This window comes from Mya arenaria, chromosome 7 (genome assembly GCF_026914265.1).
Source record: "Mya arenaria isolate MELC-2E11 chromosome 7, ASM2691426v1".
NCBI lineage: Eukaryota > Metazoa > Mollusca > Bivalvia > Myida > Myidae > Mya > Mya arenaria.
The window spans coordinates 8,326,168-8,344,838 of record NC_069128.1 but is presented as its reverse complement, the minus strand read 5'-3'; the positions used below and the strand labels follow the sequence as shown (position 1 = coordinate 8,344,838).

Genomic DNA, 18,671 nt, shown 5'->3' with positions numbered 1-18,671 from the left:
TGAACCCAATTGGGCCTAGCTGACTACGTCATTATAGTAATCGAACCACATAAAAATAATATTAAGTTTGGGATTTATTGTGAGCTATTCCTACTACATCAAACAAGCATTATAAATATAATTTTACTTGAAACGACTTCCCCTCGGATTTATTGTCTGTATCTCAGACCGGCAAACTGTCGGATTGAAGCAGAGCATTCGTTCTACATTGTGTTTTGATATGATGATTATTATCAGCAATTGGTTTGACCTGGTATAGGCTTTGACCTGATTATTTTCTTTTAAATGATAAATGGAGATTGTATGAGTTCGATATCAAACAAATGAACGCATATTTGTTACACCCTTGCGAATTGATAATTAACTTAATCAATACAATAATTGGTTCTTTCATTCTTTATTAATCTAGATTCGTACAATGATACCAGAAGTCATTGGGCATTAAATATTGATAGATGAACAAAATGAACACAAGACCAAAGCCTGTAAAGACATTAGAAAAATGGCCATCCTTGAGAAATGTATGTTTTGCAGTAAGGGTCAATTCTATAGATATTTTTTTTCAATAAGTCGGGAATACTGTTCATGACAGTGAATCAAAGTATAACATGATTCCAAATATATATATTTGCCCTCTCTAGAGGTAAACAAATACGTCTGGCTTTTTGTTAGCCTTCAAACACATACTTTTTAGGAAGACTTTTACGATTGATTATATTAGTGTAATAAGGTTTCCTATGCATATCATTAGCATCAATGTCAATGGGGAATAGCCTGGAAAATAATCCAGATACTGCTAACACATTACAGAACAAGTGGATTTCTCTTATTGGCATCATGGCCTCTCATGGGACCAAGAGAATGTTAGCCGAAGGAAAATTGTACTTGAAGTGTTTCGGAGCGTCTTAACCCTAAGAATACTGCATATGTATTATTAAATAAAAGAGACCTAACATGGCCTTTGAGTCTGATGATTTAATTGTTATGGTCGGTTGCTCAATTTTTCCTAAACCGAGTTTATATAAGATTAGAAATAAGTGCATAACCTTTGATAATTTTACCGTAACCTATTGAAGTATAAACCGTGATTGGGTAAAACACTTGGACAAAGAAATCACTGTAAAAGCTAATGACACATTTCAAGAAAATTATAAATCGCGATAATATCGTCCCACTAGAAATTCTATATTCCGTTAATAAATGTTCGCAAATCCGATAAGACAGCAAAACATAATGGCCAATTGGAGAGTTTAAAAGTAACATATGTCCATCATGTGACATCAGTTTCCTAGACCTAGCGTGATATGTCCAAATCCAAAAAATGTCATTTCGTTACCTTCTTTCTCCTGTGGATGAAGAGAATGAAGCTTCTATCAGGAGATATCAGGAAGTCGGATGCCAATGATTCTCTCTGAAAATAGGATTTCAAATGTGTTATACATATAAAATTGATGAAGCTTTGACGTGTATTAGTTAAGAAAAAATATACTCTCATTATTTATTGGTACCCATAGGGCCCACCTGGTATATGTTTAAATAAGTGCAGCATATATAAGGTAATAGTTACTGCATGTTTAACCCGAGTAATTGTAAATATACAAGAGCTCTAATAATAACAATGGTAATGGGTGAAGTAACTGTTTTGTACAATGTTCAATACCTAGCTCGCAGATACGTGAATAGCATTGCTATTTAGCAGCGTGATTTTGAATGCGCTTCTGAAACAGAGTCACTCCAATTTTACCGTTACGGTATGTGAATTTCTGTATACAAGACAACAAGAGAAAACATCCACCAACACGGAACAAAACGAGGGTCACAGTTCTAACATGTACGGCTTCTCAAATGATTTATGTTCTTTTTTTAAACTCTAGCACTCAAAGTGAGTTTAAATATAACAGTTTATACCATCAATTTACCATGTTAGAGAGGGTTTTCTTTTTTGTTGATTTTATTACCATGAGAAGCTACCGTCTAATAGACAATGTGCGGATAAATAAAAACCGTATAATAATGTACACATGCAATTTATTGCACGTTGAGCAGTACATATCAGTTTGACCCACTACCCTCTTGAATGAAATCAATCATACCTGACTCGTATAATTTCAGTAACAGGATGAGTGGCTGCAGTAAATATTTAATATTTAAACCATGGACAATTTCAAATTTCTTACATATGGTGAACTATCCAGGAATATTGAACTGTAGTTGCTGTCACACTCGACAACAACCAATTCATCGTCTTGGTTTTTGTACAGCAAACTTCGCCCATCTGTAAAATTAAACAAGTGAAGAAAATATTACATTTCATTGAAACAGCAGGACACTACATTTTACAAGACGTAGTTTCGCATTGATAGTTCATTTCCCGATTCAAAAACCAAACAACCCGGTAATGGAAAGTCTTTTAAGTAATTTTGGTGCAATATCCGGCTGAAGATACCCTGCGCGAAAAGTTTTATAGAGGCTTTGTTTTAGTATGTTGCCCGGCATAATTGAGAAAAATGGAAACATTTTCAGCCGGTATTAGGCGGCTATGGCATTTTGAAAATGAACGTGACGAACTGTCGGCTTATCTTTGTAAACTTGTTTCAAACGCGCTTATGATTCAACTACAATTCAGGATCTTACGATAATATGTCGTAGGCTGTAAGTAGGATGGCTAGAATGAATATATTCTAATAATGGCTGTTATGGTATAATAAACTCCTTATTACGCGCCTTATTACATTCGTTTTTAATAAGCACTCTAGAATATAAAATGGACATTCCCAGTCGTCTATCGTAATGTTAATTCGGGTTATTCTCGATCATGAACATTTTCGGGAATAAATCGGCGAATGAGTTATGGTCACACAAGTTGAATTCGTTTTGGAATTGTATTCGTCCGTCTACAGATAGAGTTGGGATCTCTTGTCATAGAAGACTTAGGGTTTACCTATACGTTAGTTAGTATTTGTTTTATTGTTAAGTTTCCTCAAGTTAATGTATACTTAAATAAGATTTACCTCTTGCGTTTTTTTCTTTATTTAGGATTGTTGGGATAAGAGTGAGGTTTGTGCACTTAAACTGGTTTAAACCCCCAGTAAATTTACATTTTACTGACCGTTTCAAGGCGGTACCTAACAATCCTTGATAAAAAATACTTAGTTTTATTTAAAAATATGGTATGTATGCACTGTGCTTTTTGGTGAGTTTTGTGCTATTCTTCCATGTTTCTTGTTTGTGATTTTTTGTTTTTATGTTCTATGTCTTTGGCGGTTCCCCAGTGCCATTAAACCGGGTTAATGTATAAACTATTTGCTACTGAGCTTGTTATCTGTAGTTTTTCGCATAAATATTGGTATGTGCTACAAACGTTTATAGTCATTACATAACTCGCCTCGATGCAAATATAAGTTTGAAGGACACACACACAAACTATTAAAAAGTGTTATGTTTGATGTAAAATATTTCGCAAGTAAAATACCTACACACTTTCAGACATGTTCGGACAAGAGCATATTTCAAAAAAAGAAATTTAAAAAAAAATGCTCGATTTTTTTACACAATAGTGAATCAAGATTTAACTTCTGATGATTCGACTTCTCTGATTGCAATATGTATCGATGACTTTGAACATTTCGATTTTGAGATCAATTTCTGGACCGAAAGTACTTTAGGAATTGTTTTCATAGATATGATTTCCATAACAGGAGTCTATTGTTACCTCACGCTTTACACTCCCAGCAGCCATTTGTATACAACTGGTTTATTCGTTGCTTTGGTCTAAGTTTAAAAATAAATACTGATTGGTTAATACTTATCCAATACCCTCTCAATGTCGACCAATCAAATATCTTTTATGGGCAAACTAGCAAAATGATTACTCGTAGATAACTTATCCAGCTGTATACAAACGGCTGCTGTGATGTGTATAGCGTAAAGTAAAAATAGATTCCTGTCACATGACTGTCCTATTTTTGCGCCAAGCTAAACAATGACACTTTAAATTATGAAAGTAAAGTAAAGTAACAAATAAAAATTGACAATTAATTACGGTTTTAAAATAAATTTGTGCGAAACGTTTTACAAATAACAATACGGTAAAGATATTAAATGGACTATACACCAGATTGGCACTAAAAAAGTTTAATTTAAAAATCCAAAAAAGTAAAACAATAACATCAACTAGCCAATCATGTACTAGAATGAATTCTACTAGGTATATATAGCTAGTAATCTTTTTAATGGAAAAATACGAAACTACTGCGAAAAGAAATTAATTGTAAACTATGTGGTAGTTAAGTTAGTTAGTTTCAATACATTGTACACATCGATACATTGGTCACAGTAGTTCCAAAGTTTCTGCTTAACTTCGTTTATTGTTTGTGTTTTGACATTCACCTCTTTGTTCTAAATTGCTTTGAGCTGGTCTGACCAACTGACTGGCATTTCAATTTATTAGTTGACAGCTATAAGGAACCCCCTTATTACAGATGTAGTCCGATCATTATTTGTAATATAAAATGTGTTTGTTTTCTCTCCCATTTGTGCTAGTTTTGCCCGAGGTGCACGCAATGTGATGAATCCAGATCACGATATTCGTTTTTTTTTTTTTTTTTTTTTTTTTTGGGGGGGGGATAATTAAGCGTTGAGTCTTTGGCGTTTACCCAGCGCCATTAAACCGGGTTTATGTTTTAACTTTTTGCTGAGCTTGTTTCTGTTGTTTTTCACATAAGTATTAATTTGCCTTGCTGTTGGCAATGGGCAGATGTCAGATGAATGGGCAGATGAATATATCAAATATATTAAATATATATATATTGAAATATATTAGGGTTTCTTATTCAAGTACCGTCGCATTACGTTTAATTCCGCATTTGTTGATAAATGTTAAGTCAAGTATGAGATTTTGCGTCTCTAGGAACCCCAGTGAGTTATTACCTGATGTTTTAAAATCTGTTTTGTCTTGCAGATTCGTGGCTCTTGTTTTCTGTATGAGTTTGTACTTAAATTTCACTGACTGTGTCAAAGATGTACTCGCACATATATATAAACTCGCGTTAATATTTATGAAATATAACACATCACTTTGGATCATATGTCATTATAAGGACCAGCCAGTCAGCCAGCCCCAAAGGTGTGTAATCATGGACCGTGGCATTAACAAATGTCCATTCACATGAGTGAAAAGGCCATATAGCCAGAGTATGTATGTATGTTTGTATGTATGTATGTATGTATGTATGTATGTATGTATGTATGTATGTATGTGTGTGTGTGTGTGTGTGTGTGTGTGTGTGTGTGTGCGTGCGTGCGTTCGTGCGTACATACATACATACATATACAAAGAACAGAACAATTTTTGCAACGTATTCTATTAAGTTGTATGTATTTTATATCGTCTAAACAAAAACATAAGTTTCAATACATTTGTTGTATCAATTGTTTATCGGACAAGAATTTACAGCCTATGGAGAGCATAATTAACAAATCAATTATGATATTTAAGAAGTAGATTGATGGCAAACTTATCATTTGTAATCATTCACACATTCTAATGGGTATTAAATTCTGCACATCATCAGTATGAATTGTTTTTAAGCTCGATAACATATTAAATCTCATATATAACTCTTTGCGACCATACTGTTTGGTATCGTTCCCAATAAAGAATGCATGCTTTAATGTCAAAACTGTACTAAACTGTTGTCCTACATATCCGTTGAAAACTATGTCAATACTTTCCTTGGAGAGATCCTTTCGGACGCAAGAGCTATATATTATTGAAATAAAACTCTCTCTCCTTCTCTCTGTTTAATAACCGTTTAGTATAGCGTTCATTACCCAAGTTATAAAATGCATTTACAATGATGGCAAAGCCCGTAATATCAACTCGCTTCTTATTTCACGGTAGATGTTTGCCAATCTGTTACGATATTCATAAATGAACAAAAATGATATGGTACAATTTGAATAAATGGTAAGCTTTGTTAACTGTACCACACCGGCTAAATCTTGTAACGAGTTTTCATTATAAGAGTCACAAATGTAAACGGAATGCTTAAGAAGGATCAGAAAATTAATGAGTAACATTGAGTTACTAGTCTTAACGATTGCAATATGTTGTACAAGAAACAACCCGTGATTCGTTTTTAATTAAAATAACCTGAATATATATTAACGTACTTGCAAATACAAGAACATGGCCATATATACACCGAACAAGGGTAACAACGCTTCAAGACAACACACACTACACAACTATCAACATATGGTCAATGTTCGTGTACTAAGCTCTTTGACACAGTCAGTGAACGATAAGTAAGCACTCACTAAAAAGCACACGGATACCAAGACACTCAACGAAAGACACGCAATATAACAAAATGTTATTAAGACAGATAGAATCAAAATACCGTTTAACACACAATGTGGGGTTACAGTCTTGAGAAGGAAAATGCCAGAGTAGAGTGTACCTTTTGACCAAATTGGATTTACAGCATACGGCTGGTAAGCCCCGTTCACCAACTCTTCAATTGACAGCTTATCACCCTTCCTCTCTATTACCTCTTCTGTAAGAAACAAAAGACAAGTTGCGTTACAGTCTATTTTAATATACTTTCGCTACTTGTTTTTGGTTTTAGGTTATCATTTATCGCATTTTGTTTCAAAATCGACATTCGCATGGTTCGGGAAATAACATGCTTTCATCCATATGTAGTACTACCACTTTTTAGCCAATTTCGATAATATTGACACAACTCTTTGTGGTTTTGCGTGTTATTAACAACGGAAAAATAATAGGGAAAGCACCAATATATATCGTCTTAAAACTAGCATTATCACGCTGATAGCAAATAAATAAAACTAAGTTGGGGATATAAATAATGTACTTTTCGAGAAATATTTTACCAATATTGTTTAAGACATGACATATTAGGCTATTGCATGAAAGGAAAGTATAATGGTAAGCATACGTCCCATATGAGATACCAGCTTCTGATGTTTTAAATGGACTCGTTCTAGCTTTATAGGGTCGGGCATCGAATGTGAATTTCGAACATTATGCTTGTAACAATGATAAAACATCCTAATTTCAATTAAGAGCTCTAGTGTAAACAGATTTTGACACCGATTGGAACAACTCAGCCATAACTACCCAGAAATGACATCGAGATTATTACGGGTATTTAAAAATAGCCGATATTATAACCGATTTGTAAGTGATTTCAACCGCCACGGGATATAGTTAATGAAGTGTATTAAGCTATTTTTCTTATTTTTTAATATAAGTTCACGTTTCTCCGAAGCGTATCTAAGACATGACACAATAACATTTGTTCATTATTTATGTTAAAGAACACCTCTATGATGTGATGCAGTGTTATATGGACCACCTTCTCAATTGAAATAAAACGAACAGTGTGAGCAAACAACAATTTGCTGGGAGCTACGTTGATGGCAAAACTAGCAATGCATAACTATATTGATGACAATCACGGTAATTCCAATCCCTTGCCTGGAGTAATGATGATGACAACAACAGCAGCACAAGAGTACATCACAATGATGACAAATACCTTACCTGAAGTAACAATGTTTACAGCAACAGCAACACAAGAGAACACCACAATGGTGCAAACAAAATAAAATATGAGTACACCACAATGGTGACAAAAACAAACTGGCAACAAATGAGTACACCTAAAATGATGGAAAATCTCTTACCTGGAGTAACAGATGATGTCAACAACAGCAACATATGAGCACACTAATAGGATGACAAACACAGCGATTATAATCACTTACCTGGAGGTATTATAATGACAGCCACAGCAACACAAGAGCACACTGATATGATGACAAACACAGCGATTATAATTCCTTACCTGGAGGTTTTATAATGACAGCCACAGCAACACAAGAGCACACTGATATGATGACAAACACAGCGATTATAATCCCTTACCTGGAGTTACTATAATGATAGTAACAGCAACACAAGAGCACACTAATATGAAAACAAAAAAAGCGATTATAATCCCCTACCTGGAGTGACTATAATGACAGCAACAACGATACAAGAAGCCACTAATATAATGACAAGCACAGCGATGATAATCCCTTTCCAGTTCTTCTGCTCCTTCTCCTCCTCAACTAGTTCCTTAAAAGAATAAAATTCGTACTCAGTATGCAATTAACATTCGTACTCACTAAACAAATAGCATTCTTTCTCAGAAGACAATTCACATTTATACTCACTAGACAATTAACATTCGTACTCGCTAGACATATTTCAAATATTTGCATTCATTTGACAGATTATCACAATATTTGTACTAAGTAGTCAATTAACATTCACACTAGACAGATTATCACAATGGCTTTAACGAGTATACAGGTTGGCACAATGGTCTTACTCAGTATACAGAGTGTCACAATGGTCTTAGTCAGTATGCAGATTATCAAAATTATTATAGTCGTACTCACTGTACATATTTTCACAATTGTTTAACCAATATACAGATGGTCACAATGGTTTTACTCAGTATGCAGATTATCACAATGGTCTTACTCAGTATTCAGATTATCACAACGGTCTTACTCAGTATTCAGATAATTACAATTGTTTTACTCAGTATTCAGATTATCACAATGGTCTTACTTAGTATTCTGAGTATCACAATGGCTTTACTCAGTATTCAGATTATCACAATGGTCTTACTTAGTATTCTGAGTATCACAATGGCCTTACTCAGTATTCAGATTATCACAATGGTATTACTTAGTAGACAGATTATCACAATGGTCTTACTCAGTAGACAGATTATCACAACGGTCTTACTCAGTAGACAGATTATCGCAATATTCGTATTCATTATACAAAATATATTCGTACGCAGAAGACATCTTATAACAAAATTCGTTTTCGATTATAATAAGGTTCCCGACATAATTGAGAATGAAGCCTTGCAGCTTTTATTATGTCTCGATTCTGATAAACTCTTTTCGGCATAGCATAGTATTTTCTGTCACATTTGTAAATAACATTATCAAAAGGGAACTAATTTCAACCTTTAACGATGTATTATCATTTAATCGCGCATTTTCTTCACATTTCAAACTAAATAACTCGTTTCGCTGACTCATAAACGTGAAGTGGTCCCTTTAAGACTTCAATTGCATATCAAATCATAAACTAACAAACAAAAAATGCCTTCTCAGTTTTTATTGCCTTTGTTGTCGTTTTTGTTTATGTTGAGGGTTTGTCGTAAAATATAAGGGAAGCTGCAAGACATTTTATGGTTACCTCGGTCGTGTTTGGATGATGATATTGAATGCTAATAACGGTATATTAAGTCAGATGTAAGAACATGTGTGTGAATAAATGATGTGAATGCTACAGTATAAGGGCAATATTTATTAGATCATTGATAAACACCAGCGCAGAAGATGATAGTCAATTGCAATTACATGAGTAACAAATTACCTACCAGTGTATACTTCGAATGATGAAAGCGAAAAGTTTCTGTCTGCTTCTTTATGAAACGTAATGTAATTGAGAGCACTGTCGTTTTAATCCCTCGGATGTGTATGTTGTACGGTTTTGATCATGCAACATAAAAAGCGATGTTTGCAGTGTTTCGCATATCCAAGAGAGTGTGTTTTAGATAGCGCTTTACTTGACCTTGGACCAAACTTGGTCCAAGACTTACAGAGACTTTTGTATTACAAGCAAAGGAAAACACTGAAAAATTAGAAATAAAAAAAACTCCGCAGTTTGGAAATGTTTGGCAAGTCCTGCGTGCATATGGTAGTCCTGGTCACGTGTTAACAATGCCAAAATACCTGCAGATCAATTAACTCCCTTGACGGATTGAAGTGTGGGACCCTTGCTTGAACAAATTTTATCTGGTCGCAGTAATATTGCATAAATGTTCTTTTCTCATCTGTTTTAGTTTCCATTTCAGTGATCATTCCGTTCTTGTCAGCAAAACGAACGGTAGGGTTTTCGATAACATACGATGAAGGGACAGATTCATCTGACATGACTCTTCACTCCTGGGAATAAGATTTGTAACTCCCCTTTTTCCTAATAAATACAGTCGACAATTGAGCTTTAGTTTTTTAGACATCAAACTGCCCCCACTGTTTAATCCAAAAGTCAGCATGAATTAATATAAAACAATTATTTATAAACTTTTATAAGAGTAACTAGTATGGATATAAAAAATATTTTGATTTTATCAGCCTGATAATTGTATTACTAAATTAGTGAGCAAAAATATAAACATACAACCCTATATTTATAAATATAATTAATATTAAAATAGTATACATTCAAGTATTAACTGTTATAAAGAGATCACCGATAAATGTTTGTCTTAAATACTACAACATTATGCAGTTAATGATTGTTTGCAAACATTTGTTACACTAATTTCTGAATGAATTCCAACATTTTGATATGTAAATTTTGAATTTTTAAGTTAAATATGATATATATGTAAACATGAAATAAAAGTCTACCTCTAAATCCACGAGTTGTTTTGAAGTGTTAATTGCCACTGCCTTCGACTTTTTACAAATCGAGCGCTTTCCAGTAGCATTGTTCTGAGATGAAGCCGCCGCATGCATTTGTATTTATAGCACGATTGTGCTTTCATTCAAAGCTTTAACATTACTTCTTTTAGTTAATCATACGGTAAAATGTAAATATTTGTTAAATCCAGGTATCGAATATCCGTTTGCACTACTGCGAAAGTTAGTTAGTTTGATATCAACCAATAACATTCCGTTAATATACTAGTTAATAAACAGCGCCAATGTTTTCCTTATTAGGCAAAATATTAAGATTGTTTCATACAGCTAATGATATCTGATTGAACCTGATTGAATCATCCGAAAACCGATATATCCGTTCTCTTTACACTTAGCGTATGAAATTCGGATCCCAAATGTACACTATTTGAGGGTCAGCGAAAATAACCTAGACACATAAAAATAAACAGAAGTACACTCCTCGAGTCTTCAATTCCATTAGTTAACAAGAATTATATCTGTTATACACGCAAAATAAGTCAGATGCCAAACAAACCCAAAATGTGATCTATTTTCCGATAATATCATTATTCCTTACAAATTAGGTTAACGCTTAAGACTATCATATTTGAACATGATCACGCAAACTCTATCCTCAAAGGAAAATTGCTTCGCCAAATTTATTTAAAAAGCCAATCGTAATTGTTTATTGGCCAATAGTCCAGTTTATCATCTGCACATTATTTGAAAATCCTCAGAAGAATATTGCAAGTTGGTGGATTTACTTTGAACAACTCACGAAGATAAGATGATCGTTAAATGGCCAACACTTATTCATCCAGCATAAAAATACCACAAGGTGAAGTCCGGTAGCCAAAAACTATTGTCATTTTAGTGGAACACAGGCCGAAGCCGAAACCTTTAATGTTGTTTCAAAGCCTTAAGCAATGATCTTGATTTAAAAAAGCGTTATTGTGTTCAATGTGAAAACAGATGATCTTGTAGCCTAAACTTATGATATTGTTTCGAAGCAGAAAACAATGATTTTGCTTAAAAGCCATAAGCCTAGAGCTATGATATTTTTTCAAACTCAAGAGCTATGATAAAATTTAAAGCTGCACTCTCACAGATTGAGCGTTTTGACATTTTTTTTTTGTCCCGGAACGAGCCATTTTTTGCGAAAATCTATGAAAGCCAGTGTTATAAGACTGCTGACAAAAAATCAGAGCCGAGAATTTCATATTTAAGTTCAAAAATTGATGTTTCATGCATTTTTCGTAAACCGTTATTAAACCGCTTGAAGACCCTTACTTTGTACTCTTAATAGGGCGTATTTCTTAATATTGGGTTAGCCCCTGTAGTCTTCTTTGCATTATTGAAACACCAATGCTTCCAGCTTTTTTTGCAATTTTTTTTTTCAAATAAAGTTAAATTAATTTCAGATATGGGCATCTCTGTCGCGTTCGTGCGAAAAGTTATTCATCATATTGGTTAATATTTCATCGAGGGCAGATGGATGTGATAAAGTTTTGATAGTTGTTGGTTTTGTTTGGTGAAAATATTATTGTTAAGTCTACACTACGCATAATTCATCAAATAATACCAAATTAATAATTAATTAATAATTATTTGTTGGATACTAGTTTCAAAGCTTTTAGACACCAGATGGTCCACAAAACAAGCCTGGAATTGTCAAAACGATCTAGTGGCTTTTAATGCCTTGCCAAACATACAAAAAAGGTAACCAAATAAAGTCACCCTAAAATTTCATAATCCATTCAAAGAGTCTAAATGATAGATTTTCTGTTAAAAAATTGTTTTTAATTTTCATATTGAGTTATTTTACTTACTTTTATAAACACCTAACGGTAACAACCGGATACTCATTTAAACAGATATGTGTAGATCGATTCCTAATTTATTCCATTTTCAATATGGTTACTGACGCTTTTCGGCAAAATAGCTTTCTGTCATATTTTTAAATATTTGTTAATTATAATAGAACTCTAGTTTAAACATTTTATTATTTTAATCATTATAACAAGCAAAATAAATGGTTCTATGCCATGTCTAACCCTAAAAACGTACACGAGTCTCTTTTTAGACAACTTATCACATGATGATATTATGATTTGTGAAACAATGCTACAAAGTTGGAAAGCTTTATATGATTTATTTGAAGAGTCATTTTCGTATTTTGTGAGCTCATTTCCTTTAAAGAAATAAAAAAACGAAAAGCTTGTTGATTTTGGCTTCTTGAACACTAATTATTAACTAATTTGCTGATAATGAAAACTGTTGCTTTGTTCTCAGGTAAAAAAGCTAGATTATGCGAATAGCTAGGTTATTCGGAGAACTAGGTCATTCGGTGAACTAGGTTTTGCGCAAAGCTAGGTTATGCGGAGAGCTAGGTTATACGAACAGCTAGGTTACACGAACAGCTAGGATATGCAAAGAGCTAGGTAATTCAAGGGTATAAGAAAAGCTAGATCACTAGTTTACGTAAGGTTAGGTTATGCGGAGAGTTAGGTCTAACGTAAAGCTAGGTTATGCGGAGAGCAAGGTTGTGCGGGAAGCTTGGATACGCGGTGAGCTGGGTTTTATGCTCTGTTTGTCAGGGTTTTGCGCGAACCGATTGTGCCTTCAGTGTACCAGACCGACAGATAGACCGTAGTGTTTATTGTTGTAATATCTAACACTGTTTTATGAAAAAGCATTATACATATCATAATATAAAATATTCGCATGCTGGTCACAACGATGACATTAACATTAAACGAGAAAGAATAATAAAAGTAAAAAAAAAAACAGATTAGCATGTTCTCGTTCACGCTTTATAGGGTCAGACATTGAAATATATATCATAGTATAACTTTGAACAAAAAGTTCAAACTAATGAAAACACATCATCACATTTTTATAGTAGCTTATAGTAGCTTATAGTGTGTAATGTGAACACATCATAACAGTTTGAAACAATAGTTTTATTATGAACAAATGTTGAAAATTGCAACATAAAATGCTCGTATGTTGCCGAAAAACGTTAGTTACGCTATTAAAATGTGAATGATTTAAAAATAAAATTCACAAAGTTTTATCTTGTTTTTTAATGTCAGTCGATTTCTTGTCAGTTGCTATTTGGTATTAGTTCATAAGATGAGTGATAAGTTTATGATTTTAACAAATCTGGAAAACGTTATCCCAATAGAATTGTTCTGAATGAGTCTTAGCTATAGTATTCATGAATGAGCCTCTTAACACAAATATATAAGTGAAAGTATTATTTGGATTATGTATTAGTTATTCGTAGCCGTGCCCGAAACATATCCGTTTTTTTAATTATTCGCATGCCAAAAAACAAAACAAAAATATGACGATTTCATAAAACATTTAAGTGATATAAATACACAACATACAGATATAATCTATTTGTTCGCACTGATAAAGATCATTTAACAAAGAAAACTTCAAAGTATATCGGCAAAAAGGCATGAAGGTGCATATGGTCATTGCCGACATATAGAATATTCTAGACATTACACATTCCAAAAACAAATCGAAATAAGTAATAGTGCAATTAAATTTCCAGGATGGAATTTCTTAAAACATTCATATACGGTAAATGTGTTATACACAAAACATGTACATTTCATCTACGTATTTTGTTAAAAAAATATTTCTTATTTATTACCTCTAGATCGACTAGTTGTTTTGAAGACGCAATCGATTTTCGACGTTTTTTGGACGTCAATCTTGCTGAAGACGATACTGACGCGGATGCACCGTGCATGACGCAACGTCAATTTAGTTTATACTTTGCGGGTTGGTTACAGTTTCTGTTTAATCACAATGTTCCAATACAAAATGTTTGGATCCAGCATGAAGTTCATTAATGTGCGTATTTCTTAACAAAGTAGATACTTTACAGATTAAAATGTTGTTGTTTTTACACTTCTAACTAACACACATACGTTCACGAAATTCTACCAATCCTAGTTTCACAAAGAATACATGGAACACTTTAGAGTATTATTTTCTTCAATCAACTTCCACACTTTTCAGCGCAAGATCTGACAATAAATAAAGAAACGGATATGTGAAACATTGCTAGGTTTTCATGCAATAATAGCAATTACCTGACTTATAAGATATTCAGTGTTTTGAATTCCCCTATGCATTGTTTATTCATACATATATTTGCAAACAATGCTCTAGTGACCAGTAAACCGTTACACAACTCTAGAATTGCTTTCGATGTATTATGAGATGTATGATTTATTACCAAATGCCTATTGTTTCATTGTAACATGGTCAATTTATGACCAAATAATAGATGTATACGAACTCGTGAATTCATCATATATGTTGTAAGTGTCATTTGCATAAGCTTATCAATTTTACAATTTTCAATTAGCAAGGGTCTGCTTAACATATTACTGTTTGTTAGGTTTGGCCAATCGTAACAACTCGGCAAACTTCGTCTTATGTGTTAGACAATGAGCGAGATGTTCAGATTGAAGCTTAGCCTCATTTTTTATAACTTCGAAATGACATTGATCCGATTTTAAAAGTCGTTGCAAATATCAGGAGGAATATCGTCATTAAATTAAAAAACCCACAAACTTTATGTTGAGATTTGGTCACAAATCTTAAAACGAATTTAGTTACAATACATAAAATGAAAGTCGTCACAAGATTAAATTTTAAATGTTTTATAAATTTTAAACAATATTTGACACTTTTTTTAATATTCAATTCGTCAATATCTCAAAATGACATTCTTCACTTTATTTATTACAAAATAAGCAGTATCTACCTGATGAGTTCTAAAATGCAGAATCGACGATGGATCACCTTCCAAATTGGATGCGGTAAAGTCCATTTTTCATAAATTCATTACAATGTCACTTCTGTAAATATTTAGTCATCATATTACGAAGCTCAAGCATCATTTTGATTCAGTCCGTTTGAAAGTCACAAAACTTCTGTAAACGCTTAGGAGTTAAGTCATCTTTCTACTTTCATTTTCATTCATTTTTTGCAAAGACAATTTCTAAACTTGCCTTGTAATATCAAAACAGTTAATCATAATTCTTAGCTTAATGTGAAAATGTCACTAATAATCAATAAAGAAGTAATTTGTTTTAGTCCAAGTTCTGATACATATACACATTGTGAAAACAATCGTTCTTTTTAATCAATAATTACACAATAAATTTAATGTTTTACATGGACCAAACATTGTCAAGTGCTTCAAATATCGACAGATTTGTGCCGAAAAACAATTTAAACAAAGTTCAAGAAAATCATTAACAGCCAGGAAAAGGAAAAACACAGTTCTCGCATTTAAACAAATAGAACATAAAAAGAAGAAATTTGCATTAAAAAATAATTGTAGTAGTAAATTTCAAACACTCAATAGCCTTAGATGCTTATGGGACAAATCAAAACTCTTTTTTTTCCGTTTACATCGTCAAACATATTTAATATTTAATTAAAAACTCTGAGCGGTTCACTGACTGATGCGATCTCAGATTTGTGTTCCCCTCGGGACTTCTTTTTTTTCTATTTTTGGGTTCCAAGAATCAACAAAACCAATAAACCAACATTGAACGTGTTTTTATCAAAGTAAAATAAGTTTAAACTGCGAACAACATTCATAAATGTCAATAAAGGTCTGCAATATCAACAAGAAGAAAACAAACACACATAAAAATATATAAATAAGTTTCTAATGACAAAGAAATTAGAGCTGTTCAATTGCATACATTTCCAGATTTAAGCATTTATTAATATAGCTAGAGTACTTGATTTAATGGATGTTATATATCAAACCTAGTTTATCGTGATTATTTTTAAATTAATATATCATTTAAACGCCACACAATCTGGAAATGTAGCAAACAACATAGCTTATAACAAACTAATTTAGTGTACTGGGGTGGTATTCAATATACAACTTAAGTGAGTCTTTTGGTCATACATCATTGACTTCATTCACTCTAATGGTCCGTTATGAATATTAAGTAATTGAATTAGCTATATCGTTTTTAGATCCAGTTAAGACCAATATTAAATATCAGCCCTGAGGTTGATCTTGTTAATACACGAAAGAGAACCGAACCGTAGTATTCACGAATACGTTGGAGCAGGTACGTTCAAATGCGAATTAAAAAATGTATATTTAAAAAAAAATGATATTCTCTATTATTAAGTACCAAAACCTTTAAATCGGTACCTTTTTACAACAGTTATTTTGGCATTAGATCCTTGAAGTCGAAAACGATTTCTGACTGTCGGTTAATGAGTTGCACTCCATCAATTTGTCAATATCAAGAAACCTTCACGATTGTCAGGACCTTACGACACTTCTTTAAGCAGCAAAAAGGTTTCGACGTAATTGTTAAGTCAAAGCACATTCAATGTTGGGGCGAAATTTTGTAATCCATTTATTTGTTTTCCCGAAATTGAGCGCACCCCTGCACGTCATGTTCATGTAAACTACGGCTCGATTTTTCATCGTTTATACATGGATTTAGATAAGACGGGTCATTGGAGACTAGATAATTGCAATTACACCGTATACCCACCACAAGGTCAGTCGTTGGTCCACCTGTCGGTCCAGACGGCGACCTTTTCGCTCCATTTCCTCCACCCGTTGATGCATACATCCTATCCTTTGTGTTATATGTTAAATTGTCCTAATTGGTTTACGTTGAAAATTGGCATTATGCAGTTTATTTCGAAAAGCAACTTGTTACGTAATAGATTGGTATAGCAGTTTTTTTCTTTGGTCCAAAATAGGTCAATAATATTTCAAATCCCTTTTTGCATTTATTATATTTGAGAGATCCTTTTCTTAAACGAGTTGTATCCCTTACTTTTTGTATAAAACAAACTAATTCAGTCCCTATTATTCAGTATTGCTTGAGAGTTATTTTCCTTGAGTGAAGTCAGAACAATACGATGTATCCCTTTCTTCCAATACATATAGCAAGCCGATTGTCTTTATTAAATCAAATCAAACGATATAACACCCTTTTATGTTCAACTATTTGTTTCTCTCTAATCTCGTCAAAATCGAACCGATTTAGTCCGTTTAATGATATATGGCTAATGAGTTGATTCCCTTTATTCCAATATCAAATGGTAATGTCTAATTTTTCAAATATGGTTTAATGGGTTGCGTACCTCTTAGGAAGTCCAAAACACGCTGTTTAAGCCCTAGTTATCGAAATAGGTTTAGGAGTGATGTATTTCCAATCCAGCAACTCATTAGCCTTTTAAGTCCCTTTACCCTGTATGCCTTACGATTTGTATACATCCAATCTTGTCAAAACATGATTAATTATTCCAATGTTGTTATCTAAATAGTCTTAACACACCATTTTTGTCGCAATATCAAACATAATCTTCGAGTTGTAGCCAAGTTATAACTTTTCTTCAAGAAATTCGAGATAATTCAGCATATTTAAGCCATATATATTCCTTGCAGTGAAACATTATCACAAAATATACTGAATTTTGCGTTCATTGCGTTGCTGTTTGTCTCAAAGGATAGACCATTATCTTCTTTGTAAAGTCGAGTATTTTGTCATCACCGGCTAAAATATTCCCTTCGGTAAAATTCTTGCCAGATGCACTAGAATAAAAAATAAATAAAAACATTATAGTAAATGGTCCATATGACCCCATATCCTTTCCTGATATAAAATGTTAGTCTTCAGAAGTCCTGAGGTTTTGTAACGAAAATGTCACGCACTTATTTGCCCTATTTCGGCTTACTGTTATACATTACTGTACCGCCCTTAATAAGGGCTCTTTAAACATCCTGTGTGAAAATACGTAGTCTCAGAGCATCTCAGAAATATCGGAATAATGCATTTTAAGATCTCGCCTCCAAATATCCGAAAGATACCATATTCTTTAATTAACTCCCTTCAAAGCAAATGTTAACATTCTGATAAATTACTCTTTTGGTTAAACCCATGGGACTTTAGTAAACATATCAAGGTCTCACAGGAAAACAGAAAGGATGGGAATTATTTTTTACATAAAGAAATATTAATGAAACACGGTGAGTATTCCCAAGATAATACCAAGTTTCTTGACTAAGTCACGTGATGCCTTTCAAATTAAAA

At 33.1% G+C, this 18,671-nt stretch overlaps 1 protein-coding gene across 1 annotated transcript; it reads right to left on the bottom strand.

Annotated features, from left to right (window-relative positions):
• Positions 1–759: 759 nt before the first annotated feature.
• Positions 760–17,201, bottom strand: LOC128240462 (inactive dipeptidyl peptidase 10-like). Its single transcript, XM_052957108.1, has 6 exons — positions 17,121–17,201; positions 8,038–8,152; positions 6,465–6,560; positions 2,178–2,275; positions 1,337–1,411; positions 760–774 (listed from the first exon to the last, which is right to left on the bottom strand). Exons 1-6 carry the CDS (start codon positions 17,199–17,201, stop codon positions 760–762), a joined length of 480 nt encoding a protein of 159 aa, XP_052813068.1.
• Positions 17,202–18,671: the final 1,470 nt, after the last annotated feature.